At 42.1% G+C, this 22,169-nt stretch overlaps 2 protein-coding genes across 2 annotated transcripts; one reads left to right on the top strand and one right to left on the bottom strand.

The window, feature by feature from the left end:
• The first annotated feature begins 2,666 nt into the window (after nucleotides 1-2,666).
• Nucleotides 2,667-4,388, top strand: LOC113614955 (ras-related protein Rab-28). Its single transcript, XM_027096844.1, has one exon. The coding sequence runs from the start codon at nucleotides 2,868-2,870 to the stop codon at nucleotides 3,531-3,533; it is 666 nt and encodes a 221-aa protein (XP_026952645.1). The 5' UTR covers nucleotides 2,667-2,867; the 3' UTR covers nucleotides 3,534-4,388.
• A 7,062-nt stretch (nucleotides 4,389-11,450) lies between these two features.
• IL9 (interleukin 9) lies at nucleotides 11,451-14,602 on the bottom strand. Its single transcript, XM_027094329.1, has 5 exons — nucleotides 14,460-14,602; nucleotides 14,305-14,340; nucleotides 14,187-14,219; nucleotides 12,838-12,969; nucleotides 11,451-11,654 (listed from the first exon to the last, which is right to left on the bottom strand). Exons 1-5 carry the CDS (start codon nucleotides 14,571-14,573, stop codon nucleotides 11,544-11,546), a joined length of 426 nt encoding a protein of 141 aa, XP_026950130.1. The 5' UTR covers nucleotides 14,574-14,602; the 3' UTR covers nucleotides 11,451-11,543.
• Nucleotides 14,603-22,169: the final 7,567 nt, after the last annotated feature.

Genomic DNA, 22,169 nt, shown 5'->3' with positions numbered 1-22,169 from the left:
CTTGTGACCTTGAGTTAGGCAAAGATTTCTTAGAATACCAAAAGTGTAAGTGACAAAATAGAAAATAGACAAATTGGATGATAACTTAAAACTTTTGTGCTACCAATACCATGAAGAAAAGGAAAAAGACAACCCACAAAATGGGAGAAAATATTTACAAATCTTATATCAAATAAGGGACTTTTATCCAGAAGTACAAAGAACTCTTACAACTCAACTATAAAAAGACAAATAACTGAATTTAAAAATGGGCAAAGGCAGGACAGACAGCAGAAGCAAGAAGAACTACAATCCTGCAGCCTGTTGAACAAAAACCACATTCACAGAAAGCGAGACAAGATGAAAAGGCAGAGGGCTATGTACCAGATGAAGGAACAGGATAAAACCCCAGAAAAACAACTAAATGAAGTGGAGATGGGCAACCTTCCAGAAAAGGAATTCAGAATAATGATAGTGAAGATGATCCAGTACCTTAGAAAAAGAATGGAGGCAAAGATCGAGAAGATGCAAGAAATGTTTAACAAAGACCTAGAAGAATTAAAGAACAAACAAACAGGGCTTCCCTGGTGGCACAGTGGTTGGGAGTCCACCTGCCGACGCGGGGGACGCGGGTCCATGCCCCGGTCCGGGAGGATCCCGCATGCCACGGAGTGGCTGGGCCCGTGAGCCAAGGCCTCTGGGCCTGCGCGTCTGGAGCCTGTGCTCCGCGGTGGGAGAGGCCACAGCGGTGAGAGGCCCGCGTACCACAAAAAAAATAAAAAGAACAAACAGAGATGAACAATACAATAACTGAAATGAAAACTACACTAGAAGGAATCAATAGCAGAATAACTGAGGCAGAAGAACGGATAAGTGACCTGGAAGACAGAATGGTGGAATTCACTGCTGCGGTACAGAATAAAGAAAAAAGAATGAAAGGAAATGAAGACAGCCTAAGAGACCTCTGGGACATTAAACACAGCAACATTCGCATTATAGGGGTCCCAGAAGGAGAAGAGAGAAAGGACCCAAGAAAATATTTGAAGAGATTATAGTCGAAAACTTCCCTAACATGGGAAAGGAAATAGCCACCCAAGTCCAGGAAGCGCAGAGTCCCACACAGGATAAACCCAAGGAGAAACATGCTGAGACACATAGTAATCAAATAGGCAAAGATTAAAGACAAAGAAAAATTATTAAAAGCAGCAAGGGAAAAACGACAAATAACATACAAGGGAATCCCCATAAGGTTAACAGCTGATTTCTCAGCAGAAACTCTACAAGCCAGAAGGGAGTGGCATGATATACTTAAAGGGATGAAAGGGAAGAGCCTACAACCAAGATTACTCTACCTGACAAGGATCTCATTCAGATTCGATGGAGAAATCAAAAGCTTTACAGACAAGCAAAAGCTAAGAGAATTCATCACCACCAAACCAGCTCTACAACAGATGCTACAAGGAGCTTCTCTAAGTGGGAAACACAAGAGAAGAAAAGGACCTACAAAAACAAACCCAAAACAATTAAGAAAATGGTCATAGGAACATACATATAGATAATTACCTTAAATGTGAATGGATTAAGTGCTCCAACCAAAAGACACAGGCTTGCTGAATGGATACAAAAACAAGACCCATATATATGGTGTCTACAAGAGACCCACTTCAGACCTAGGGACACATACAGACTGAAAGTGAGGGGATGGAAAAAGATATTCCATGAAAATGGAAATTGAAAGAAAGCTGGAGTAGCAATACTCATATCAGATAAAATAGACTTTAAAGAATGTTACAAGAGACAAGGAAGGACACTACGTAACGATCAAGGGATCAATCCAAGAAGAAGATATAACAATTATAAATATATATGCACCCAATATAGGAGTACCTCAATACATAAGGCAACTGCTAACAGCTATAAAACAGGAAATCGACAGTAACACAATAATAGTGGGGGACTTTAACACCTCACTTACACCAATGGACAGATCATCCAAAATGAAAATAAATAAGGAAACAGAAGCTTTAAATGACACAATAGACCAGATAGATTTAATTGATATTTATAGGACATTCCATCCCAAAACAGCGGATTACACTTTCTTCTCAAGTGTGCATGGAATATTCTCCAGGATAGATCACATCTTGGGTCACAAATCAAGCCTCAGTAAATTTAAGAAAATTGAAATCATATCAAGCATCTTTTCTGACCACAACACTATGAGATTAGAAATGAATTACAGGGAAAAAAACATAAAAAACACAAACACATGGAGGCTAATCAGTACGTTACTAAATAGACAAGAGATCACTGAAGAAATCAAAGAGGAAATCAAAAAACACCTAGAGACAAATGACTACAAAAACACGACGATCCAAAACCTATGGGATGCAGCAAAAGCAGTTCTAAGAGGGAAGTTTATAGCTATACAAGCCTACCTCAAGAAACAAGAAAAGTCTCAAATAAACAATCTAACCTTACACCTAAAGGAACTAGAGAAAGAAGAACAAAGAAAACTCAAAGTTAGCAGAAGGAAAGAAATCATAAAAATCAGAGCAGAAATAAATGAAATAGCAACAAAGAAAACAATAGCAAAGATCAATAAAGCTAAAAGCTGGGTCTTTGAGAAGATAAACAAAATTGATAAATAATTAGCCAGACTCATCAAGAAAAAGAGGGAGGCAAGGGGTAGGGGAGGCGGGCAAGATGGCTTCTGGCGAGTGATTCTGCCCGAATACCTCCGGCGACCGCTGAGACACCGGGACGGGGGGTGCTGCCCCCACTGCTGCCCTTCTTCCTCTCCCCCGCCCCCAGAGACCCCCCTCCTTCCCTTCCTCCTTCTACTTCGGTGGGGAGGGAGGGGAGGTGGGCCTGGTTCCTGGGACACCATGTCGGACTCAGAGGAGGAGAGCCAGGACCGGCAACTGAAAATCGTCGTGCTGGGGGACGGCACCTCCGGGAAGACCTCCTTAGCTACGTGTTTTGCTCAAGAAACTTTTGGGAAACAGTACAAACAAACTATAGGACTGGATTTCTTTTTGAGAAGAATAATGTTACCAGGAAACTTGAATGTTACTCTTCAAGTTTGGGACATAGGAGGGCAGACAATAGGAGGCAAGATGTTGGATAAATATATCTATGGAGCACAGGGAATCCTCTTGGTATATGATATTACAAATTATCAAAGCTTTGAGAATTTAGAAGATTGGTATTCTGTGGTGAAGAAAGTGAGTGAGGAGTCTGAAACTCAGCCACTGGTTGCCTTGGTGGGCAATAAAATTGATTTGGAGCATATGCGAACAGTAAAACCTGAAAAACACTTAAGGTTTTGCCAGGAAAATGGTTTTAGTAGCCACTTTGTCTCAGCAAAGACAGGAGACTCTGTCTTCCTGTGTTTTCAGAAAGTTGCTGCTGAAATCCTTGGAATCAAGTTAAACAAAGCAGAAATAGAACAGTCACAGAGGGTGGTGAAGGCAGATATTGTAAACTACAACCAGGAACCTATGTCAAGAACTGTTAACCCTCCTAGAAGCTCTGTGTGTGCAGTTCAGTGAGCACATTTTTCTTCTGTATTGATAGTTCTGGCTCCCCTTCGCCTCTGTGTGGGCTCAAGGACCTGTAGAAACTTGTTTTATCAGTGACCATCTCTGTAGTTCAGTTAACGCTTTCCTCTCAACTCACTTCATCATTGCCTGTTGCCTCAGCCGCAGGCAGCTCCTTGGACTGGAAAAAATTCAACTTTGGGACCACACACTTTGAATTCAAAATGGAAAGCCCGTTCTCTGGAATTAGACTGCTTCATTGAAAAAGAATAATGTTGGTTCTCTTTATGTCCTCACTTCTTTTTTCCCTGATGTAAGTTGTTTTAAACAAATATGAAAACTATCTAAGTCTTGATCATCAGCCAGGATTTTGCCACAGCACAGTTTCATACTCTTATCTGAACTCATACCTGGCGAAGTATGCTTCAGAGTACAAACATTTAAACGAGTAATATATTTTATCTACAGATACTTAAGAAAGCATTCTCTTGCTGTCTATTGTGAGTGAAAATATATAAAGCTGTATCTAACTGAAAATGCTTGAAATAAAGCTATAATAGAAATATTTTTTTCATTTTTTTAAAAAGAGCCTAAATACTTTATATTTTAGCTGTAGCTCACAAAGTAGTGAGTATTGGATATTGTATTTTTATTATTGTATCATGATCATTACGTGTTGTGTAATACTCAGGTTAGATGGCTTTGTGAATTCTGATAAATGTTCAGCTGATGCTCCATGTGGACTTTCTCCTGCCAGCTGTGTAAGAGTACTTCCAGAATGAATTATGACTATTGTTGGATCATCGTGGATCAGACTGTACCTGATGTTCAGATGTTTTTCTCCTGCAAATAAATTTATTTAAATTAAAAAAAAAAAAAAAAAGAGGGAGAGGATTCAAATCAGTAAAACTAGAAATGAAAAAGGAGAAGTTACAACAGACACTGCAGAAATACAAAGCATCCTAAGAGACTACTACAAGCAACTCTATGCCAATAAAATGGACAACCTGGAAGAAATGGACAAATTCTTAGAAAGGTATAACCTTCCAAGACTGAGCCAGGAAAAACAGAAAATATGAACAGACCAATCACAAGTAATGAAATTGAAACTGTGATTAAAAATCTTCCAACAAACAGAAGTCCAGGACCAGATGGCTTCACAGCTGAATTCTATCAAACATTTAGAGAAGAGCTAACACCCATCCTTCTCAAACTCTTCCAAAGAATTGCAGAGGAAGGAACACTCCCAAACTCATTCTATGAGGCCACCATCACCCTGATACCAAAACCATACAAAGATACTACAAAAAAATAAAATTACAGACCAATATCACAGATGCAAAAATCCTCAGCAAAATACTAGCAAACAGAATCCAACAACACCTTAAAAGGATCATACACCATGATCAAGTGGGGTTTATCCCAGGAATGCAAGGACTCTTCAATATACGCAAGTCAATCAATGTGATAAACCATATTAACAAATTGAAGGAGAAAAACCATATGATCATCTCAATAGTTGCAGAGAAAGCTGTCAACAAAATTCAACACCCATTTATGATAAAACCCTGCAGAAAGTGGGCATAGAAGGAACCTACCTCAACATAATAAAGGCCATATATGACAATCCCACAGCAAACATCATTCTCAATGGTAAAAAACTGAAAGCATTTCCTCTAAGATCAGGAAAAAGATAAGGATGTCTACTCTCACCACTATTATTCAACATAGTTTTAGAAGTCCTAGCCATGGCAATCAGAGAAGAAAAAGAAATAAAAGGAATACAAATTGGCAAAGAAGAAATAAAACTGTCACTGTTTGCAGATGACATGATACTATACAGGGAGAATCCTAAAGATGCCACCAGAAAACTACTAGAGCTCATCAATGAATTTGGCAAAGTTGCAGGATACAAAATTAATGCACAGAAATCTCTTGCATTCCTATACACTAATGATGAAAAATCTGAAAGAGAAATTAAGGAAACACTCCCATTTACCATTGCAACAAAAAGAATAAAATACCTAGGAATAAACCTACCTAGGGAGACAAAAGACCTGTATGCAGAAAGCTATAAGACACTGATGAGAGAAATTAAAGATGATACCAACAGATGGAGAGATATGCCATGTTCCTGGATTGGAAGAATCAGTATTGTGAAAATGATGATACTACCCACAGCAATCTACAGATTCAATGCAATCCCTATCAAATCACCAATGGCATTTTTTACAGAACTAGAACAAAAAATCTTAAAATTTGTATGGAGACAAAAAAGACCCCTAATAGCAAAAGCAGTCTTGAGGGGAAAAAACGGAGCTGGAGGAATCAGACTCCCTGACTTCAGACTATACTATAAAGGTACAGTAATCAAGACAATATGGTACTGGCACAAAAACAGAAACATAGATCAATGGAACAAGATAGAAAACCCAGAGATAAACCCACACACCTATGGTCAACTAATTTATGACAAAGGAGGCAAGGATATACAATGGAGAAAAGACAGTGTCTTCAATAAGTGGTGCTGGGAAAACTGGACAGCTATATGTAAAAGAATGAAATTAGAACACTCCCTAGCACCATACACAAAAATAAACTCAAAATGGATTAGAGACCTAAATGTAAGGCCAGACACTATAAAACTCTTAGTGGAAAACATAGGAAGAACACTCTTTGACATAAATCACAGCAAGATCTTTTTTGATTCACCCCCTAGAGTAATGGAAATAAAAACAAAAATAAACAAATGGGACCTAATGAAAGTTCAAAGCTTTGCACAGCAAAGGAAACCATAAAGAAGATGAAAAGACAACCCTCAGAATGGGAGAAAATATTTGCAAATGAATCAATGGACAAAGGATTAATCTCCAAAATATATAAACAGTTCATGAAGCTCAATATTAAAGAAACAAACAACCGAATCCAAAAATGGGCAGAAGACCTAAATAGACATTTCTCCAAAGAAGACACACAGATGGCCAAGAAACACATAAAAAGCTGCTCAACATCACTAGTTATTAGAGAAATGCAAATCAAAACTACAATGAGGTATCACCTCACACCAGTTAGAATGGGCATCATCAGAAAATCTACAAACAACAAATGCTGGAGAGGGTGTGGAGAAATGGGAATCTTCTTACACTGTTGGTGGGAATGTAAATTGGTACAGCCACTATGGAGAACAGTATGGAGGTTCCTTAAAAAACTAAAAATAGAACTACCATATGACCCAGCAATCATACTACTGGGCATATACCCACAGAAAAGCATAATTCAAAAAGACACATGCACCCCAATGTTCACTGCAGCACCATTTACAATAGCCAGGTCATGGAAGCAACCTAAATGCCCATCCACAGACGAATGGATAAAAAAGTTGTGGTACATATATACAATGGAATATTACTCAGCCATAAAAAGGAACGAAATTGGGTCATTTGTTGAGACGTGGATGGAGCTAGAGACTGTCATACAGAGTGAAGTAAGTCAGAAGGAGAAAAACAAATATCGTATATTAACGCATATATGTGGAACCTAGAAAAATGATACAGATGAACCGGTTTGCAAGGCCAAGGCAGAAGTTGAGACACAGATGTAGAGAACAAATGTATGGACACCAAGGGGGGAAAGCAGCGGGGGTGGGGGATGGTGGTGTGCTGAATTGGGTGATTGGGATTGACATGTATACACTGATGTGTATAAAATGGATGACTAATAAGCTGCTGTATAAAAAAATTAGATTAAAAAATTTAAAAAGAATGGGCAAAGGATTTGAATAGATATTTCTATACAAGTGGCCAATGAGCACATGAAAAGATGCATCACTAGTTATAAGGGAAGAGCAAATCAAAGCTACCACGAGAGACCACCTTATACCCACTAGGACGGCTATAATCAAAAGGACAGATAATAACAAATGATGACAAAGCAGTGGAGAAATTGGAACCCTCATACATTGCTGGGTAGAAATGTAAAATGGTGCAGCCACTTTCGAAAACAGCTTGGCAGCCCCTCAGAAGTTAAATATAGCATTACCTTATGACCTAGCAATTCTACTCATAGGTATATACCCAAGAGAAATGAAAACATGTTCACACAAAAAACCTTTAAATGAATGTTCATAGCAGCATTATTCATAATAGCCAAAGAGTGGAATCAACACAAGTGTCTATCAACTGATGAATGGATAAATAAAATGCCGTATATCCATGCAAAGAAATATTATTTGGCTATAAAAAGAAATGAAGTGGAACTTCCCTGGTGGTCAGTGGTTAAGACTCTATACTTCCACTGCATGGGACGTGGGTTCTATCCCTGGTGGGGGAACTAAGGTCTCACATGCAGCACGGCGTGGCCAAAATAATAATAATAAAATTAAAATTAAAAAAATAAAAAGAAATGAAGTACTGATACGTGCTAAAACATAATGAACCTTGAAAGCATCATGGAAAGTCAAAGATGCCAGTCCCAGAAGAACACGTCATATTCCAATTATAGGAAGAATCCAGAAGAGGTAAATTTATACAGTAGAGACAGAAAGTAGATTATTGGTTGATTAGGCTGGGGGAAGGGAGGATGGGGAATGGCTGCTAATGTGTACAGGGTTTCTTTTGTGGGTGATGAAAATGTTCTGAAGTCAGATTGTGGTGATGGTTGCACAGCCCTGTGAATATACTCAAATCCACTGAGCTGTACACTTTCAGTGGGTGAATGGTCTTTGCATTTCCGCTGAGCGCTCCCTTTGCAGAGGAAGAAAGGTGTTGGTCTGGGGTGAATGAGGAGGGGAGCAGGATAGGAAAGGAATTGCAGGGCTGAGACTGCACAGTATCCTCCTGCCTCAAATGGGATGGATGGGCAGAGAGGGAGAGACAGACAGACGGATGTGGACTGGTCAGCTTTCAGGCCAGAAGCATCTGGGCTTGGCTTTGGCCAGTGACAATGTGCCCTGCTCTGGCATCTCCTGGGCACAACTCTGCTGGGGGCCTGGCAACCTGGACAAGGCAGCCAGGTTGTTGAGACTGTCTGTGTTGAGAGCCGACACCCTCCTGTGGGTCAGATTTAAGAATGTAGCTCTAGAGTCAGTTACCTGAGCTGGAATCTTGGCTTGTCCACTTGTGAGCAGTTTGCCCCTGGCAAGTTATGTAACCATGTAAACTTTCTGGGCCTCGGTTTCCTCATCTGTGCACTAGGCATAATTACAGACAATAATTCTACACCGACCTCATGGGCTTGTTGTAAGGATCCAACTAGATATTGAACAAAACATCATTAACCGAGTGCCTGGTACACAGCAAACAATAAATGTTTGTCCTTCTTTTTCTCCTTTCTCCAAGGTGACTTCTAGATAAATCTCAACTCCTCCGGCACAGGAAGGAGAGCAATGACAGGGCACCTCATCACAGGCAGGCCCTGAGAATCCTGCTTTGAGCTGGCTGCAGGGGTGCATCCGGTGGGTAACGCCACCTTTGCAGAAAAGCCAAGGGAAACCGCCAAGCTCTGCTGGTGACTAAGCTGTGACAGTGGGTTGCAGCCTATCTCTCTGCCCATCTTCTCCGACAGCTGATTGCATCCCCAGGTTGTGTTGTGAAACCATCACCAACCACTAGCGTCTGTCCTTGTTGTGATGCCCGTGTGGGGTGAGCATTGCTGAGGGGGCTTCCAAGGCTGCAGGCTGTAACCATGTTGTATAATGTGGCACAGCTCTGCGTCTGGGGCCAGTCATTCAGAAAACCCAGATGGAGGAGAGGAGAGGAGAGGAGAGGAGAGGAGAAGGCCCTGCTGCCACAACCTGGATGCCACAGCGGGCTGTCCAGGGAGCCACAGAGGTCTCCGTCCCTCCTGGAGGTGCCCAGTGCAAAGAGAGGACCCCCCTTTCTGTAAGTGGGGCCAGAGCTAAAGAAATGCCCACAAATCCCTCATCATAATGTTGAAATCCAAGCAGCTCTGAAAGCCCAAGATTTGTTGAGATTCATTTGGTTGCCCAAGCTGACTACTGCATGCGATTGCTCCTCTGTTTTTTGCAGAATATTAATGTGTTTAATTACAGGATCCTGCCCCAGGCCCTGCTATGGATGTTGTGTAATGTAAGAAGTGTGAACTGTGTATTCTCTTTCTAAACAGGTAAACAGTTTGAATTCTGAAAGCTCTCTGGTCCCCAGGTTTTTGGAAAATGGAATGTGGACCCATATTATGAATCTCTTTTACTGTCAGGCTGTAGTCAGAGGGAACACAACACAGACACGATATATAGAGTAAGAAAAGAGCAGGATGGAGAGAGCAAAGAGTTTGGAATCAGAGGTAGCTGGGGTTGGATCTCTACTCTAACTCTTACCACCCGTGGGACCTTGGGAAGGTCACAACGTTTCTGAGCCTTAATTTCCTCATCTGTAAAACAGAAATAATAATACCTACCTCCTACGGTTTATTAGGAGATTAAATGAGGTAATGCATGCTTAGTACATAGAGAGTAAGGGCTTAATCATTACATGATTAATATTAATAAATAATAGTAACTATGTTATTTGATAGACCATTTTCTCAGTGCTTTGTCCATGGGAATCCGCAGGCCAGCTAGGGAGCCGGCACAGCAGCCACAGCCGGACCCCGCATTTGACTCACCCTGCAGGGCAGGCCTCCGTTGCTGGGGGCTGGGTGCCAAGAGGAAGGGCACTGAGGACACTTAGGGGTCAGACTGTGAGTCTCGGGGAGGAAATAATATAGGAGATGCTGGGAGATACTCATTAAAACAGTAATAGCTGGAGCACGAATTCTCATGCTATGAGAGGTCCTGAGGAAACGTCCTCGACAGAACCTATACCCCACTCCCACCCCCCTGCCACGTGATGTTTTCCCTTTTCTGGGGAAGCCGATGGGTCAACAGACTATGACTGTTGTCTGTCTGTATGGAGGTCTGTGTCCCCTGCAACGTGCCTGATGGCCTTCAGCACTGAGGGAAGACAGAGTTTAAACCAGCGAGCAGAAAGCCTCTGGACTTAGAGACCCAGCTTGTTGCCCTTTGATAGACATGTCACCATCAGTTAATCACTAAGAAACTTGGCTCTTCCTGTCAAAACTAAGACTAAAATAATTATGATTGGATGTACCCATGGACCCACCATTTCTGCACCAAATAATAAAACACTCCCCTGACCTGGGCCCCCTTTGCTAAAACTCCTCCACTTCCCCTATGCGGGAGGGGCGTGGCTGCAGGTGGAGGGCGAATTTCATGCCACCCCCGTCACTAACGGAGCTGCACAGCTACAGGGACCACACTGCCCATATCATCAGAGAACCTCACCTCTGGCCAAGGCCTGTTTGCTGTGCAGGTCACATGGATATTTCTTGACATTGTAACCGACAGAAATCCCTTTGAGGAATCCTGGCTCTGGGTGCTCTGAACTTTAGGTATTATTGACACCAAAAGTACCAAAGGATGGTCTAGCCCCATAGGGAGAAGCAATTTTAATTTTACCAGTACCTAGAAAAATACTGCCCTTGGTAGATTCCTCTAAACCAGCGGCCCCCAGCCTTTTCGGCACCAGGGACCAGTTTCGTGGTAGACAAGTTCCCCACAGATGGGGGTGTGGGGGGGCTGGGGGATGGATCAGGCAGTAATGTGAGCCATGGGGAGCGATGGGGAGCGGCAGATGAAGCTTTGCTCGCTTGCCACTCTCTTCCTGCTGTGTGGCCCTGTTCCTAACAGCCCAGACACGGTTCACGAGGCTTCAAGTCTGTGTTGAGGATAACGAGTCTTACTGTTATTACAGGAGTATTTGACCCATCAGCCCATTGACAGACTTGTAGCTTTCTTTGTTCTGAGCATCAAGGAACAAATAAGCACCTAGAGACCAGACTTGAGTTTTTTTCCAAGATCTGTTTATTCCAAAATAAAGATATAAAATTTTAAACAAACTATTAAAACTGATTTTGACTTAGCATGGCTTATTTGATTTTTTAATTGCAACAACTTAAAGAGGAGGCTTTCTAAATTCAATAAATAGAATAAATAACATTTCAGCTTCACACTCTGCCTCTCATCCTTTCTTTCTGGAAACTTTCCAGGACAGTCTTCAGAAATGTCAGCATATTGCCTGTTGTGGTTTGGTTGCATGGCTGTTCACAGGAAAAAGACTGTTGGGATAAAAGTTGACAAAGGCAGAGTGACTAAAACAGTATGGAACCCAGCAGCCCCAGGAACCACCCTGCCCAGAGCCTGGTGAGTGGATGCGGGGGGATGGTCAGTGGGGGTGGGGGTGTGCTGGCAGTGGGGGGCTTGAGGCATGGAGCAAATGGATGGGGAGTTGCTAACATTTTGTGTAGGCGGCATAGGTGCTTGACTTTGAAGTAGGATTTCAGGGATCTGCTTGCCACACACACACAGACACACACACATCAAGTGGCCCTAAATCTCTAAATCTCCTCATTAGAGGAAACCTTCTTGGGATGCTTTGAGGCTTAAAATTTTGTTTTTGTCCTTTTTGGCTGTCCTTCCAAGGTCATTTTATAGCACAATGACTAAGAGCGGGATTTAGGAGTCCCATAGACCAGAGTTCAAATCTCAGCACTGCCACTTATTAAATATGCAGCCTTGGGCAAATCAGTTAACCTCACTGAGCCTCAGTGCCCACCTCTACAGCGTGAGGGTGGTAAATCTGACAATTGTCATTAAGGTAGGTATTCAATGAAACGGTATATATTAAGCATTTAGAACTGCATGCTGTTGATGGCAGAAACCCCCGCAGTTCAGTAGCTGAGCGAGGAGGGGCCCTCACAGGGTGACGGTAATGAAAAAAGTTCACTCCCTCCCCTCTCCTCCAGCGACCAGGGTGTATGCTCAAGAAGAGGACGCGCTGATGGACATTTAGGGCAGATGACAAGCTTCCACGTGGATGTGGATGTGTCTTCCCTTAAACACCTCCTTGGCCGATGGAAAGAAAACTTTAACTTACAGGCCGGAATATCCACTCGGCAAACTGAATCTCTAAGATTATGTAGAACTGTATGGCCTACAGCGCTGATTCTCTAGATTTTAGCTTCTAATTACAATCAGGCTAGATTCTTTCATTATTCAAGAGGTGGAGAGAAGTAAAAGCCAACACAGGGGTGAGTGTTTTTTAAAGGGAGAGGGAACAATGAGCCATCCGGGCAGATCTCACTTTAATTCTCTTGCTCTGATTAAATTTCTTATATGTCCCTAATCAACCTTGAACTACCAGTTCCAGCTTTATCACCCTTTCTCATTCAGATGGAGTTGGCATTGACATTCACACAAAAATAACTAACCAGAGCACATCACAGATAAAAACACACTCACTCCACACTTATTGTTCTGGAGGGCTTCAACTGTTTTCTTCACCCGATTGAAAGTCAGCAGGAAACCTGTATTCACTATGGTGTTGGTCATCTGCGACAGACCCTCCTGTAAGCATGCTGAGGTGCAGTTGTCCTGGTAAATAACAAGGATTTAGGAAAAGAAACACTCAGAGGACAGCTTTGAGTAGGAATCACAAAGAGAACGCTTTTAGAGGCTATTTTAATTTAACCAATGTAATCTAAACTTGCATTATTTTTTAGACAGGTCCCTTGTCAGGCTAGGAAATGATCTTCAATATTTCAAGGTAAGGCCCTTTTCCCACAGTGACACTCCCTGAAGATTTCCAGTATGTTGCGCCCCAGGGAACATGAGGCCTGTGGACCCCAGGAAACAGCCAGTGCTGAGTCTACTTTTCAAAGGATGCTTCCTTGTTCCAAGTCTTGTCATAGTGAGTTTGAAAGTACAGAGAAAGGAAAAGCCTTTCCACACCAGCCTGATGGGATGTGCCAGTTGAATACTGCCATTGTTTCAGCAGTAGCTAAAACCATAGATTAAAAACTGAGGGAATGGGCTGGGCCATAAGTGTGTGGTTCCTCCTCAGAAGGCATAATAGATGGACTGTGATAGGGAGTGACACCTGACCTCAGCTGTGGTGAAAAGCTCGGGTTCTCCCAGGCCTGGCTTGTGAGAGAGTCAAGCACCACAGCACCTTGGGTAGGTGCTGCTTCCTCGCCTTAACCAGGAAATTCCTGCCACGCTTCCTCTCCACCAAAGTGGGGAATGACTCCCTGGAAACCCTTTTCACTTTCCCTCCACCCACAATCTCAGACACCCTATCCTCCTGGAAGGCAGGCTTCAAACCTTCCAATAGCCACTCTAAATCAGCTAAGCAGAAGGATAGGGAGGGAGGGAGGGAGGGAGAAGGCAAAGTATGTAGAGAGTTTAGGCCAGTGGAAGGACAAAAGGATGTCATTTTATTTACATTGTTTTGCAACCCTAGAGATACCAGCAAATGGATTAGAAAACTGTGATATGAACTATATCATTTGTTATATTCTCAGTCCCAGTTTGATTTAATTGTGCACATGGCCACTAATCTAAAAACACATTCAAGATTCTTTTTTAAATATTGAAGTGTTCAGACTTCTCAAGGAGACTAAATGCAAAGAAATGTATATATCAATAGCATAGAATTTCAAGATTTTGAAAGCTTTTTAAAATTGTTACTAATCTGTAACAATTGTAACTAAGTAACGGTTTCTTATTTCAGATATCAAATAGAACAATTAATTTTGACTTAAAGCCTTTAAAAAACCATGATCAAGATTATTTTCTTTTACTATACTTACAGAAGGAATGGGCAGACACAAACAATCAGTCACCTGCGAAAGAGAAATTTCAGAGTGAAGATTCCAGATGTGAAAACTAAAATTAGTTTGGAAAGATCTTAGAAGAGCATTTACTCACATTGGTGCTGCAGTTGCATTTTGAAGATGGATGTTCCTAAAAAAGTAAGTAGAGAAACAAGAACCCATGGTGGGTGGTGCATTTTTCATCCTCTTATATTTCACTTAAATGTTCAATAATTGCCTTTCCCGCTGGCGCCCCCGTCTGCAGCTTACCTGCAGGTTGTTGATGAGGTACTCAACATCCTTGATCCCTGTAAAGGTCAAACACGTCTGGCTGGCGGCAGAGCAGAGGAGCAGGGCAGAGGCAAGGACCACGGCCAGGAGCATCTTGACAAGGGGCTGGAGCTTGGCCTTCAAATGCCTTCAAATCAAGTTGTATTTAAAGCTGCCCTGCAAACATGGAAAATCCCTGACATCAAACTGATACCAATGCCCACTTTTTCTCTGTAAACTCGGGCCACTTGACATCGAAAAAATATTTGTGTGTGTATATATCTCAAACTGAGTCACTTGGCAAAGACTATGTTACATTGTCCCACGAAATACCATTCCTCAGAAAAGATGCTTTTCGAACAGTTGGGTATCACGTTGCTGCAGGAAAAGTTAAAGATCTTAAAACAATAATTTTTTTGAAGGCAGGAGATTCTGGTTGTGAGAGTGAAAATACTTTCCATGAAGGCCCAGGTCTGTATTTTCCCCTTTTTACTGATAAATGCTGATATAATAACCAGTCACTGGTGTTCTGACGAAGGCGGGTGTGGAGGATGAGAAATAGTGCAGGAGAGCGGTTCTGTCATCAGGGTTTTTGCAAGCTCAGTCTCATCATTGCTACCTCAATCTTACTATACTTTACTTCCAAATCTTAAACTTGTCTTCCATGCTTGGGGCCAGATTCCCTACCTCACACAAACGCATCCTGGAACAAGTGACTGAAGGAGGAAGTCTTCAACTTAAGCACAAGAATGCAGCAACAGTGCCTGTTAAAACTGGCCTGGAGGATTCCTTAGTGTCTTTAGGGAACTTACATAGCACTGTGCAACAGCCAGTAAAAACTCCATGCTCAAAATAAGATAATAGTTAACATTTATTGAGTACTTATTACATACCAGTCGCAATTCTAAGCACTTTATGGGAATTAAACCATGTAATGTGTACAGTCATCAAATGAGGTCTGTACTAATTTGTCATCCCCATTTTTTTACCTTTTAAAACGCTGTCTGCCCCTTAGCTTCTTGGTTCTTTGGAGAAGTCGTTCTAATCCCTATGAGCCAGGAAGCAGTCTCACTGTAGCCCTATGAAGGAAGTAGTATAATTATCCTCATTATTTTATTTTATAGCTGTGGAAACTGAGGCACAGAGAGGCAAACAATTTGCCCAAAGCCACACAGCCAGAAAGCAACAAAATTTGTATTCAAACCCAGAAGTCTGATTCCCAGGTTCAGTCCTTAATATTCTGGCTTTCCTGCTTCTCTGTGTTTTTTGTATGCCTCTTCCATCAGGATATATACCTCTTGTGGGTCTATTTCACCCCTGTATCCTTAGCACTTGGGAAGGTGCCTGGGGAACAGTGGGCCATCACTAAATCCTTGTTGGGTCAAATCATTAATGTGAAAAGTTTTTGAAATAGTAAGAAATGTGCACATAAACTGAGATTTTATAAGACTTCAGACCTAGTTTCTAGGGTACATATTTGGAGGTGTGTGCGCTTAAGAAAATATATCTTCTACATAATAGAGACTGAAAAGGCACTTTGCTTGGCACTTTGTGCCGTAGTGGCCCACGGGGACAAACCCGTAAGATTTCTCACCACTACTCTTACTACTGTAAGAGCGTGTGACATTATTGCTTTTCTCGTTGCACGTTGTTCCTTACGAGCGACGATGGATCATTGGTGTTTGGCGGCTCTATGTGGCCACATTATCTTGGTGGCAAACAAGGGAAAAAGAAATTGGCTTTCTGCTTAGTTCCCCAAATCCTCCCGCATCTCTAACTTCCAGGCCTGTCCTCTGCAGGCACTAAGAAGGAGGTTCAAAGGCTTCTCAGCCTATGGCAAACACTTTTATTACTAAGTCCAGTATCTATGCCCTTTCCTTGATGGTAGAACCCTGATTAGTTCAGGGTGGCAATGTGTCCAGCCAAACATTCACTTTTTCAGCCTCTCTTGCTGCTATAGGTGACCATGTGACATGTTCTGATCAATGCAATGTCTGTATAATTCTTTTGCTTTCTTGGTACTAGGAGATAAAAGTAGCTGAAACCTGCCCTTACCCCTTGTTCCAGTTTGGGCATGGATGTGATGGCAGGAGCTTCAGCAGCAATCTTATAACCATGAAGGAATGGCAAAGAGAATTGCAGCAATAGCAGCACTAACACTTTACATAAATAGAAATTAATCATAAAAAACAATAACAATAAAACCATGAAAGCAACACCAGAAAGTAACAATAAGAATAGAAGAGTGATACTAAATTCTAGCTAGATATCACTGCCTACTGAAGACGCTGAGCCTTGAAACTCAGTAAAAATGGAAAGCTGTTATAGAAATGGAAAATACCATGTGCTGGAGAGATGTTAAAAGATATGCGAGGGTCATATTGAACCTTTTTCCCTGACATCATTGGAAGATTTAAGAGACTTGAAAGGACAGTCATCTCACTGTGTGAATCAACATTATTTAATGCTGGGTGTATGAACTATGGAAATCATTCCACACAGCATCAGGTGTGCCTCTCACACTGAGGAAGACCCCTCTTACTGCACAGATGGGGGCTGTACCCAGAAAGACGAACGGGTTTGTCCAAAGCCGTATCTCTAGTTAATGGTGGGGGATAGTATAGTGTTGTGATTAAGACCAGGAAGCCTGAGAACAGACTGCCTGGGTTCAGACCTTGCTTCTATCGTTTGTTAGACACATGGCCTTGGGTGGATGTCTTGACCTCTCCAAGCTTCCACCTCCTGACCATAAAACACCGATGAGTGTGGAAAATGGGGATAGGGTTGTCATATAAGGCCTATCTCAGAGAATTCTTGTAAAGATTAAAAGAAATGTTTATGCAGCTTGTCACGCAGATTAAGTAGCCTCAGTTTGAAATTTGACAGGGCAATGTAGTCTAGCTTAGGACTCAACAAACTGTAACCTACTTGGCCAGATTCAGTGTAAACCCCGAAAGCTAAGAACGGTTTTTAATCCTTTTGAAGTGTTATTAAAAAATAATTAACAGATAAAAACAAAGAAGAATGTGTTACAGAGACCATATATAGCCTGTGATGTCTAAAATATTGACTATCTGACCCTTTACCAAAAAGGGTAGTTCACATACCACATTCCTCATTTTCAGAAGATACAATCTGTTATCTCCCACTCCTGGGAAGGGCACAGCTAGGAGCTGGTGGCTCACGTGTCTCTTCTCCCACTGTCCTTCTCTTATTCAGGTCAGCCCTCCATACAGAGGGGAAGGGAGTGGGGGCCCTGGAATCTTCGGCTGCCTGATTCTCTGCAGTGCTGGAGGCCCATCATTTCCTGCAGCTGTCTGTGGAATGAGCTCGATGGTGTCACGAGCCAAACACCTTCTCTTGGTGTAGCCATGACCCCCCATCAGTGGTATGTAAAGTAGGCCCTGGTTTACTGAGAACAGTTTTGCATATTGAAGTCCGAAGAAAAGTGGGTGAACTAACATCCTTTTCTTCCTGGGCCAAATCCTGGCCTGACCAGCTAGCCTTGCGTCACCCACCCTCCTACCTACCCCCTAAGAGCTGGTGCTGGGGATAGGTGATCAGTGGACATTGGTGCTACTTGGGCAGGTTATCTAGCCTTTCCAAGCATCAGTGTACCATCAACACTCACCCGCACAGGAATCTGGGGCAGATCACCTAGGCCTACCTCACGGAGGGATAGGAGTGTCCCATTTGGAATACTTCTTCAGGAATGAGACACGTTTCCATTTGGAAATTTGGTCTGGTCTGATCCAGTCTCTACTCTCCCCTCACCTACCACCCTCCAGTCATGTTGGTTTCTTACTACATCCAGCCTCCAGGCCATTGCTCTTGCTGAGCTCTGCCTGGAATATTCTTCCTCAGCTCTTCCATGTATGGCCCGTTCTCATCCTTCAGGTTTCAACTCAAAAGCCACCTCCTCCACGAAGCCCTCCATGACCATAGTAGTCTTTGCAATCTGCATGATTCTGTCTTAAGGTCTATTCCTCCTTGTGGGCTGTAAGTTCCATGAGAGCCAATACGATGACTGACTCTTGTTCATTTGTATTCCCAGGGTGCAGTCTATATTAAGCATTTAGGAATTACTGGTTAAATGAATGAATGATGAATACATTTAATCTTGTAAAAGCTTATTAAATTTATATTATTTACGAAATGACCAATACATATTCTCCGTGGACCAGTAACAAAAAAAGAGCAAATATAACATTTTAAAAACCTGAGCCAGGAAAGTGATTCAGCAATGAACAAAATAAACCTTCCTGTTCTGTAGTCCCTTGAGAAATTTGAAGTTCTTTTTAATCTCTTCTTCTTTTTCAATTCTGATTGAACTACATGAGGAAGGCATATCAGGTGTGGGAACTCCAGCTCTGTAAAGGATGAAACAGATAGAGAGAAAGAGAGGTGACTATTCTTAACAGTTCTTTCCCATCTCCCCACCCACTCAGTTATAAAAAAGAAAAGAATTAAAATTACTTAGATGGTAGCTCTGCAATTCAAAACACCATTAAACAGCAGATGTTTATCTACGCAAAGTCTACAACTTTTGAAGTTTAGCTTCTAGGATTTCTTTCAGTATCAAAATGTATGTATGTATGCAAATGATCTCTTACAAAGGAAATACACCAAGCTCAGAAATTAATTACTCACCTATTTTATCAAGAAGATTGGAGAGTAAGATGCTTACCAAGATTTAGCATAGATAACATATTTTACAATAAATGACAAAAGGCTATACTCAACCAGTTATTTTGTTCTAAAGATAAAGTTTGACATTTTTGTTTTGTGATAAAAACCCATGTGTCATGGATTATTTCTCTGGGAATAAAACAAAATGGTTATTTGTTCTAGGAAGCCACAGCACAAAATGATACACCCCAAAAAAAGGCACTCAGTTTCTAAGTAAAACCCATTCTCCTTTTTTCAGTAAACAACCAAGCGATAACTAGTTATGAGAATCCTCAAGCACTAATTTCTTAATCAAATAGTTATTTCTAAGTTAGTATTTCTCAATCAAGTGTGATGGGGCAAACCCCACTGGATGTGCTGTCATCCCTTTTAGGGGCTTCTCCCCCAAGGAGGTGATTTCTAGCTGGGTGCCCAGCACCCTCCCCTTGCATCTATCCCTCCTAAGGAAATTCTGGGTCCCAAGGACACAGAGCCTACTGCTCCCAGACTGGCCCCTATGCAGTTTCCAGAGCTCCGAGACCAGCATCCTCTCTTCCCTCCCCTCCCCTCTTCTCCCCTGCACTGTTGGTGAATAACAATCCAGGCTACCTTTGTCAATGGAATTTTCACACCCTCCTATCGACACAGCCCATCATTACCTGAAACCTGCCCCTACATTAGTTAAAGACTGTGGGACCCCCTATGCTGTGGCTAGCTTACTAGTGTCCATCTAATTAAGAAAGGATAAGAACTCCTGTTCTGGATCCCATTGGGGAAGGCACTAGAATTTGTTGAACCCTGACTACATACAAGGTGACATGTTAAGCACTTTATGTATATTATCTGACTCAGGCCTCTTGACAATCTTTACTAGCCCCATTTTTTTTTTAAATTTTATTTATTTATTTATTTATTTTTGGCTGTGTTGGGTCTTCGTTTCTGTGCAAGGGCTTTCTCTAGTTGCGGTGAGCGGGGGCCACTCTTCATCGCGGCGCGCGGGCCTCTCACCATCGCAGCCTCTCTTGTTGAGGAGCACAGGCTCCAGACGCGCAGGCTCAGTAGTTGTGGCTCACGGGCCTAGTTGCTCCGCGGCATGTGGGATCTTCCCAGACAATGGCTCGAACCTGTGTCCCCTGCATTGGCAGGCAGATTCTCAACCACTGCACCACCAGGGAAGCCCCTACTAGTCCCATTTTATAGATGTGGAAATTGAAGCTCAGAGAGGCTGAGAGTCACCTTAGTCACACAGCTGGCAGTGTGAACTGGATTTATCTGCTTAGCTGGACTCTCCGATGCGTCCCAATGACACGTCTACTTATATTGGTGCTATTGTACCATGACCTTTCGTTTCTGTGGCTCTTCTGTATATCTAAGTATATGGTTGGGAATATCTGCCTGCTTCTTATTACTTGTCATTTTCAAAAGTGCCTTAGATGGCTTCAAACATTTATAGTTCTAGATTGGTTTTAGAATCCTTTTGATAAGTTTCCTCCCCCAAAAAATCATATTAGGATTTTAATTGGGATTGTGTTCAATATAAACTGAAGTTAGGAAAAAATGATGTCTTTGAAATATTGAATCTCTCCATCCAGGATGATGATATGTCTCTATATATTCAAGCCTTTTTTATTTCCCTCAATTCAATTTTATATTTCTTTTTTCGTACAGGTTTTGCAGAGTTTTGTGAAGTTTATTCCTAGGTCTACCTATTTATTCAACAGTATTTATTGAGAACTTATTATATCCTGAGCATTGTTCTAGGTCTCTGGGGATAAAGCAGTGAGCAAAACAAAGTATCTGGTCTTGGGAAGCCTACATTCTAGAAAGCAGAGAAAGACAATAAACAAACAAATATCTTGGTAATATGTCAGGTGGTCATAAGTGCCATGAAAATCGAAAGCAGGTAAGGAAACAGTGAGTGGTAGAAGGTGGGAGTTACGTTCTTTAAGGTGGTCAGTGATTTTGATCAGTATTAAATCTCTGATACGGTGATTTGAGTGGAGGTCCACAGAAAGTGGGTGAGTGCATCAGGCAGATATCTTGGAGAATATTTCAGGCAGTGAGAATAGAAAGCTCAAGGGCCCTGAGGGTAGAGTGTGTCTGCCATGCAGGAGGAACAGCATGGAGGCTAGTGTTTCTATAGCAGAGTGATTGAAGAAAAGAATGGAAACATTGGGGTCAGAGAGGGGGCCAGAAAGCAAATCAAATAGAGCATGACAGGCGGTGAGGAGGACTTAAGATTTTACTCGAAATAAGGTGGGAGCCATCGGAGAGCTTTGAGCAGAGGAATAACATGATCTGACCTATAGTTTAGGTCATGAAGAATAGCTGCTGCATGGAGAATAGCTGGGACACAAGAGTGGAAGACTTGATCGCCTTTTACAGTTAGATCTGATAGGCTGGTGGGCTGGCTAAATGAGGAGAGAGAAAGAAAAGAGTCATTGACTGACATAAGGAAGACTGCAGAAGACACAGGTACTGGAGTGGAGGAGTTGCAATGGGGTGAATTTTGTTCTGGACGTGTTTAGTTTGAGATGCCTATTAAGCATCCAGGGGCCATGTTGAGTAGGTAGTTGGGTAAAAAGGGTAAAGAAAGAGATGAAGTGTTTTCTATTTTAATAGCTATTGAGTGCAGGGTTACATTTCCTAACTGGTTATTGCTAATATTATAGGTATAGAAGTTAGCTTTTGCTATGTAGCAAAAGCCCACAACACCTTAGTGGCATGCCACAATAATCGTTAATTTCACATATATTTATGGGCTTCAGGTGGGCTTGACTGCACAGCTCTGCTGATCTTGTTTGGGTTCACTTATATATCTGCAGGTTTGCAGGAGTTGGTTAATCTAGGCTGGGCCTGGCTTCCACATACCTGAGACCGTTGGGATAATCCCATGTAAAAGTTCTTCTCGTGTAGTGGAAGACATGTAGGAGTAAAGCCCAGTGCTTAGTTTCATCTCAGGCCTCTGCTTGCATCACTTCTGCCTACATGCCAGTACCAAAGCAAGTCATATGGCTGATCAATGACCGAAGCAGGGCACCT

Source organism: Aethalodelphis obliquidens, unplaced genomic scaffold (assembly GCF_003676395.1).
Source record: "Aethalodelphis obliquidens isolate GAN/ISIS:26980383/991018 unplaced genomic scaffold, ASM367639v1 scaffold4, whole genome shotgun sequence".
Classification (NCBI taxonomy): Eukaryota; Metazoa; Chordata; class Mammalia; order Artiodactyla; family Delphinidae; genus Aethalodelphis; species Aethalodelphis obliquidens.
This window is presented reverse-complemented; position numbering and strand designations above follow the sequence as displayed.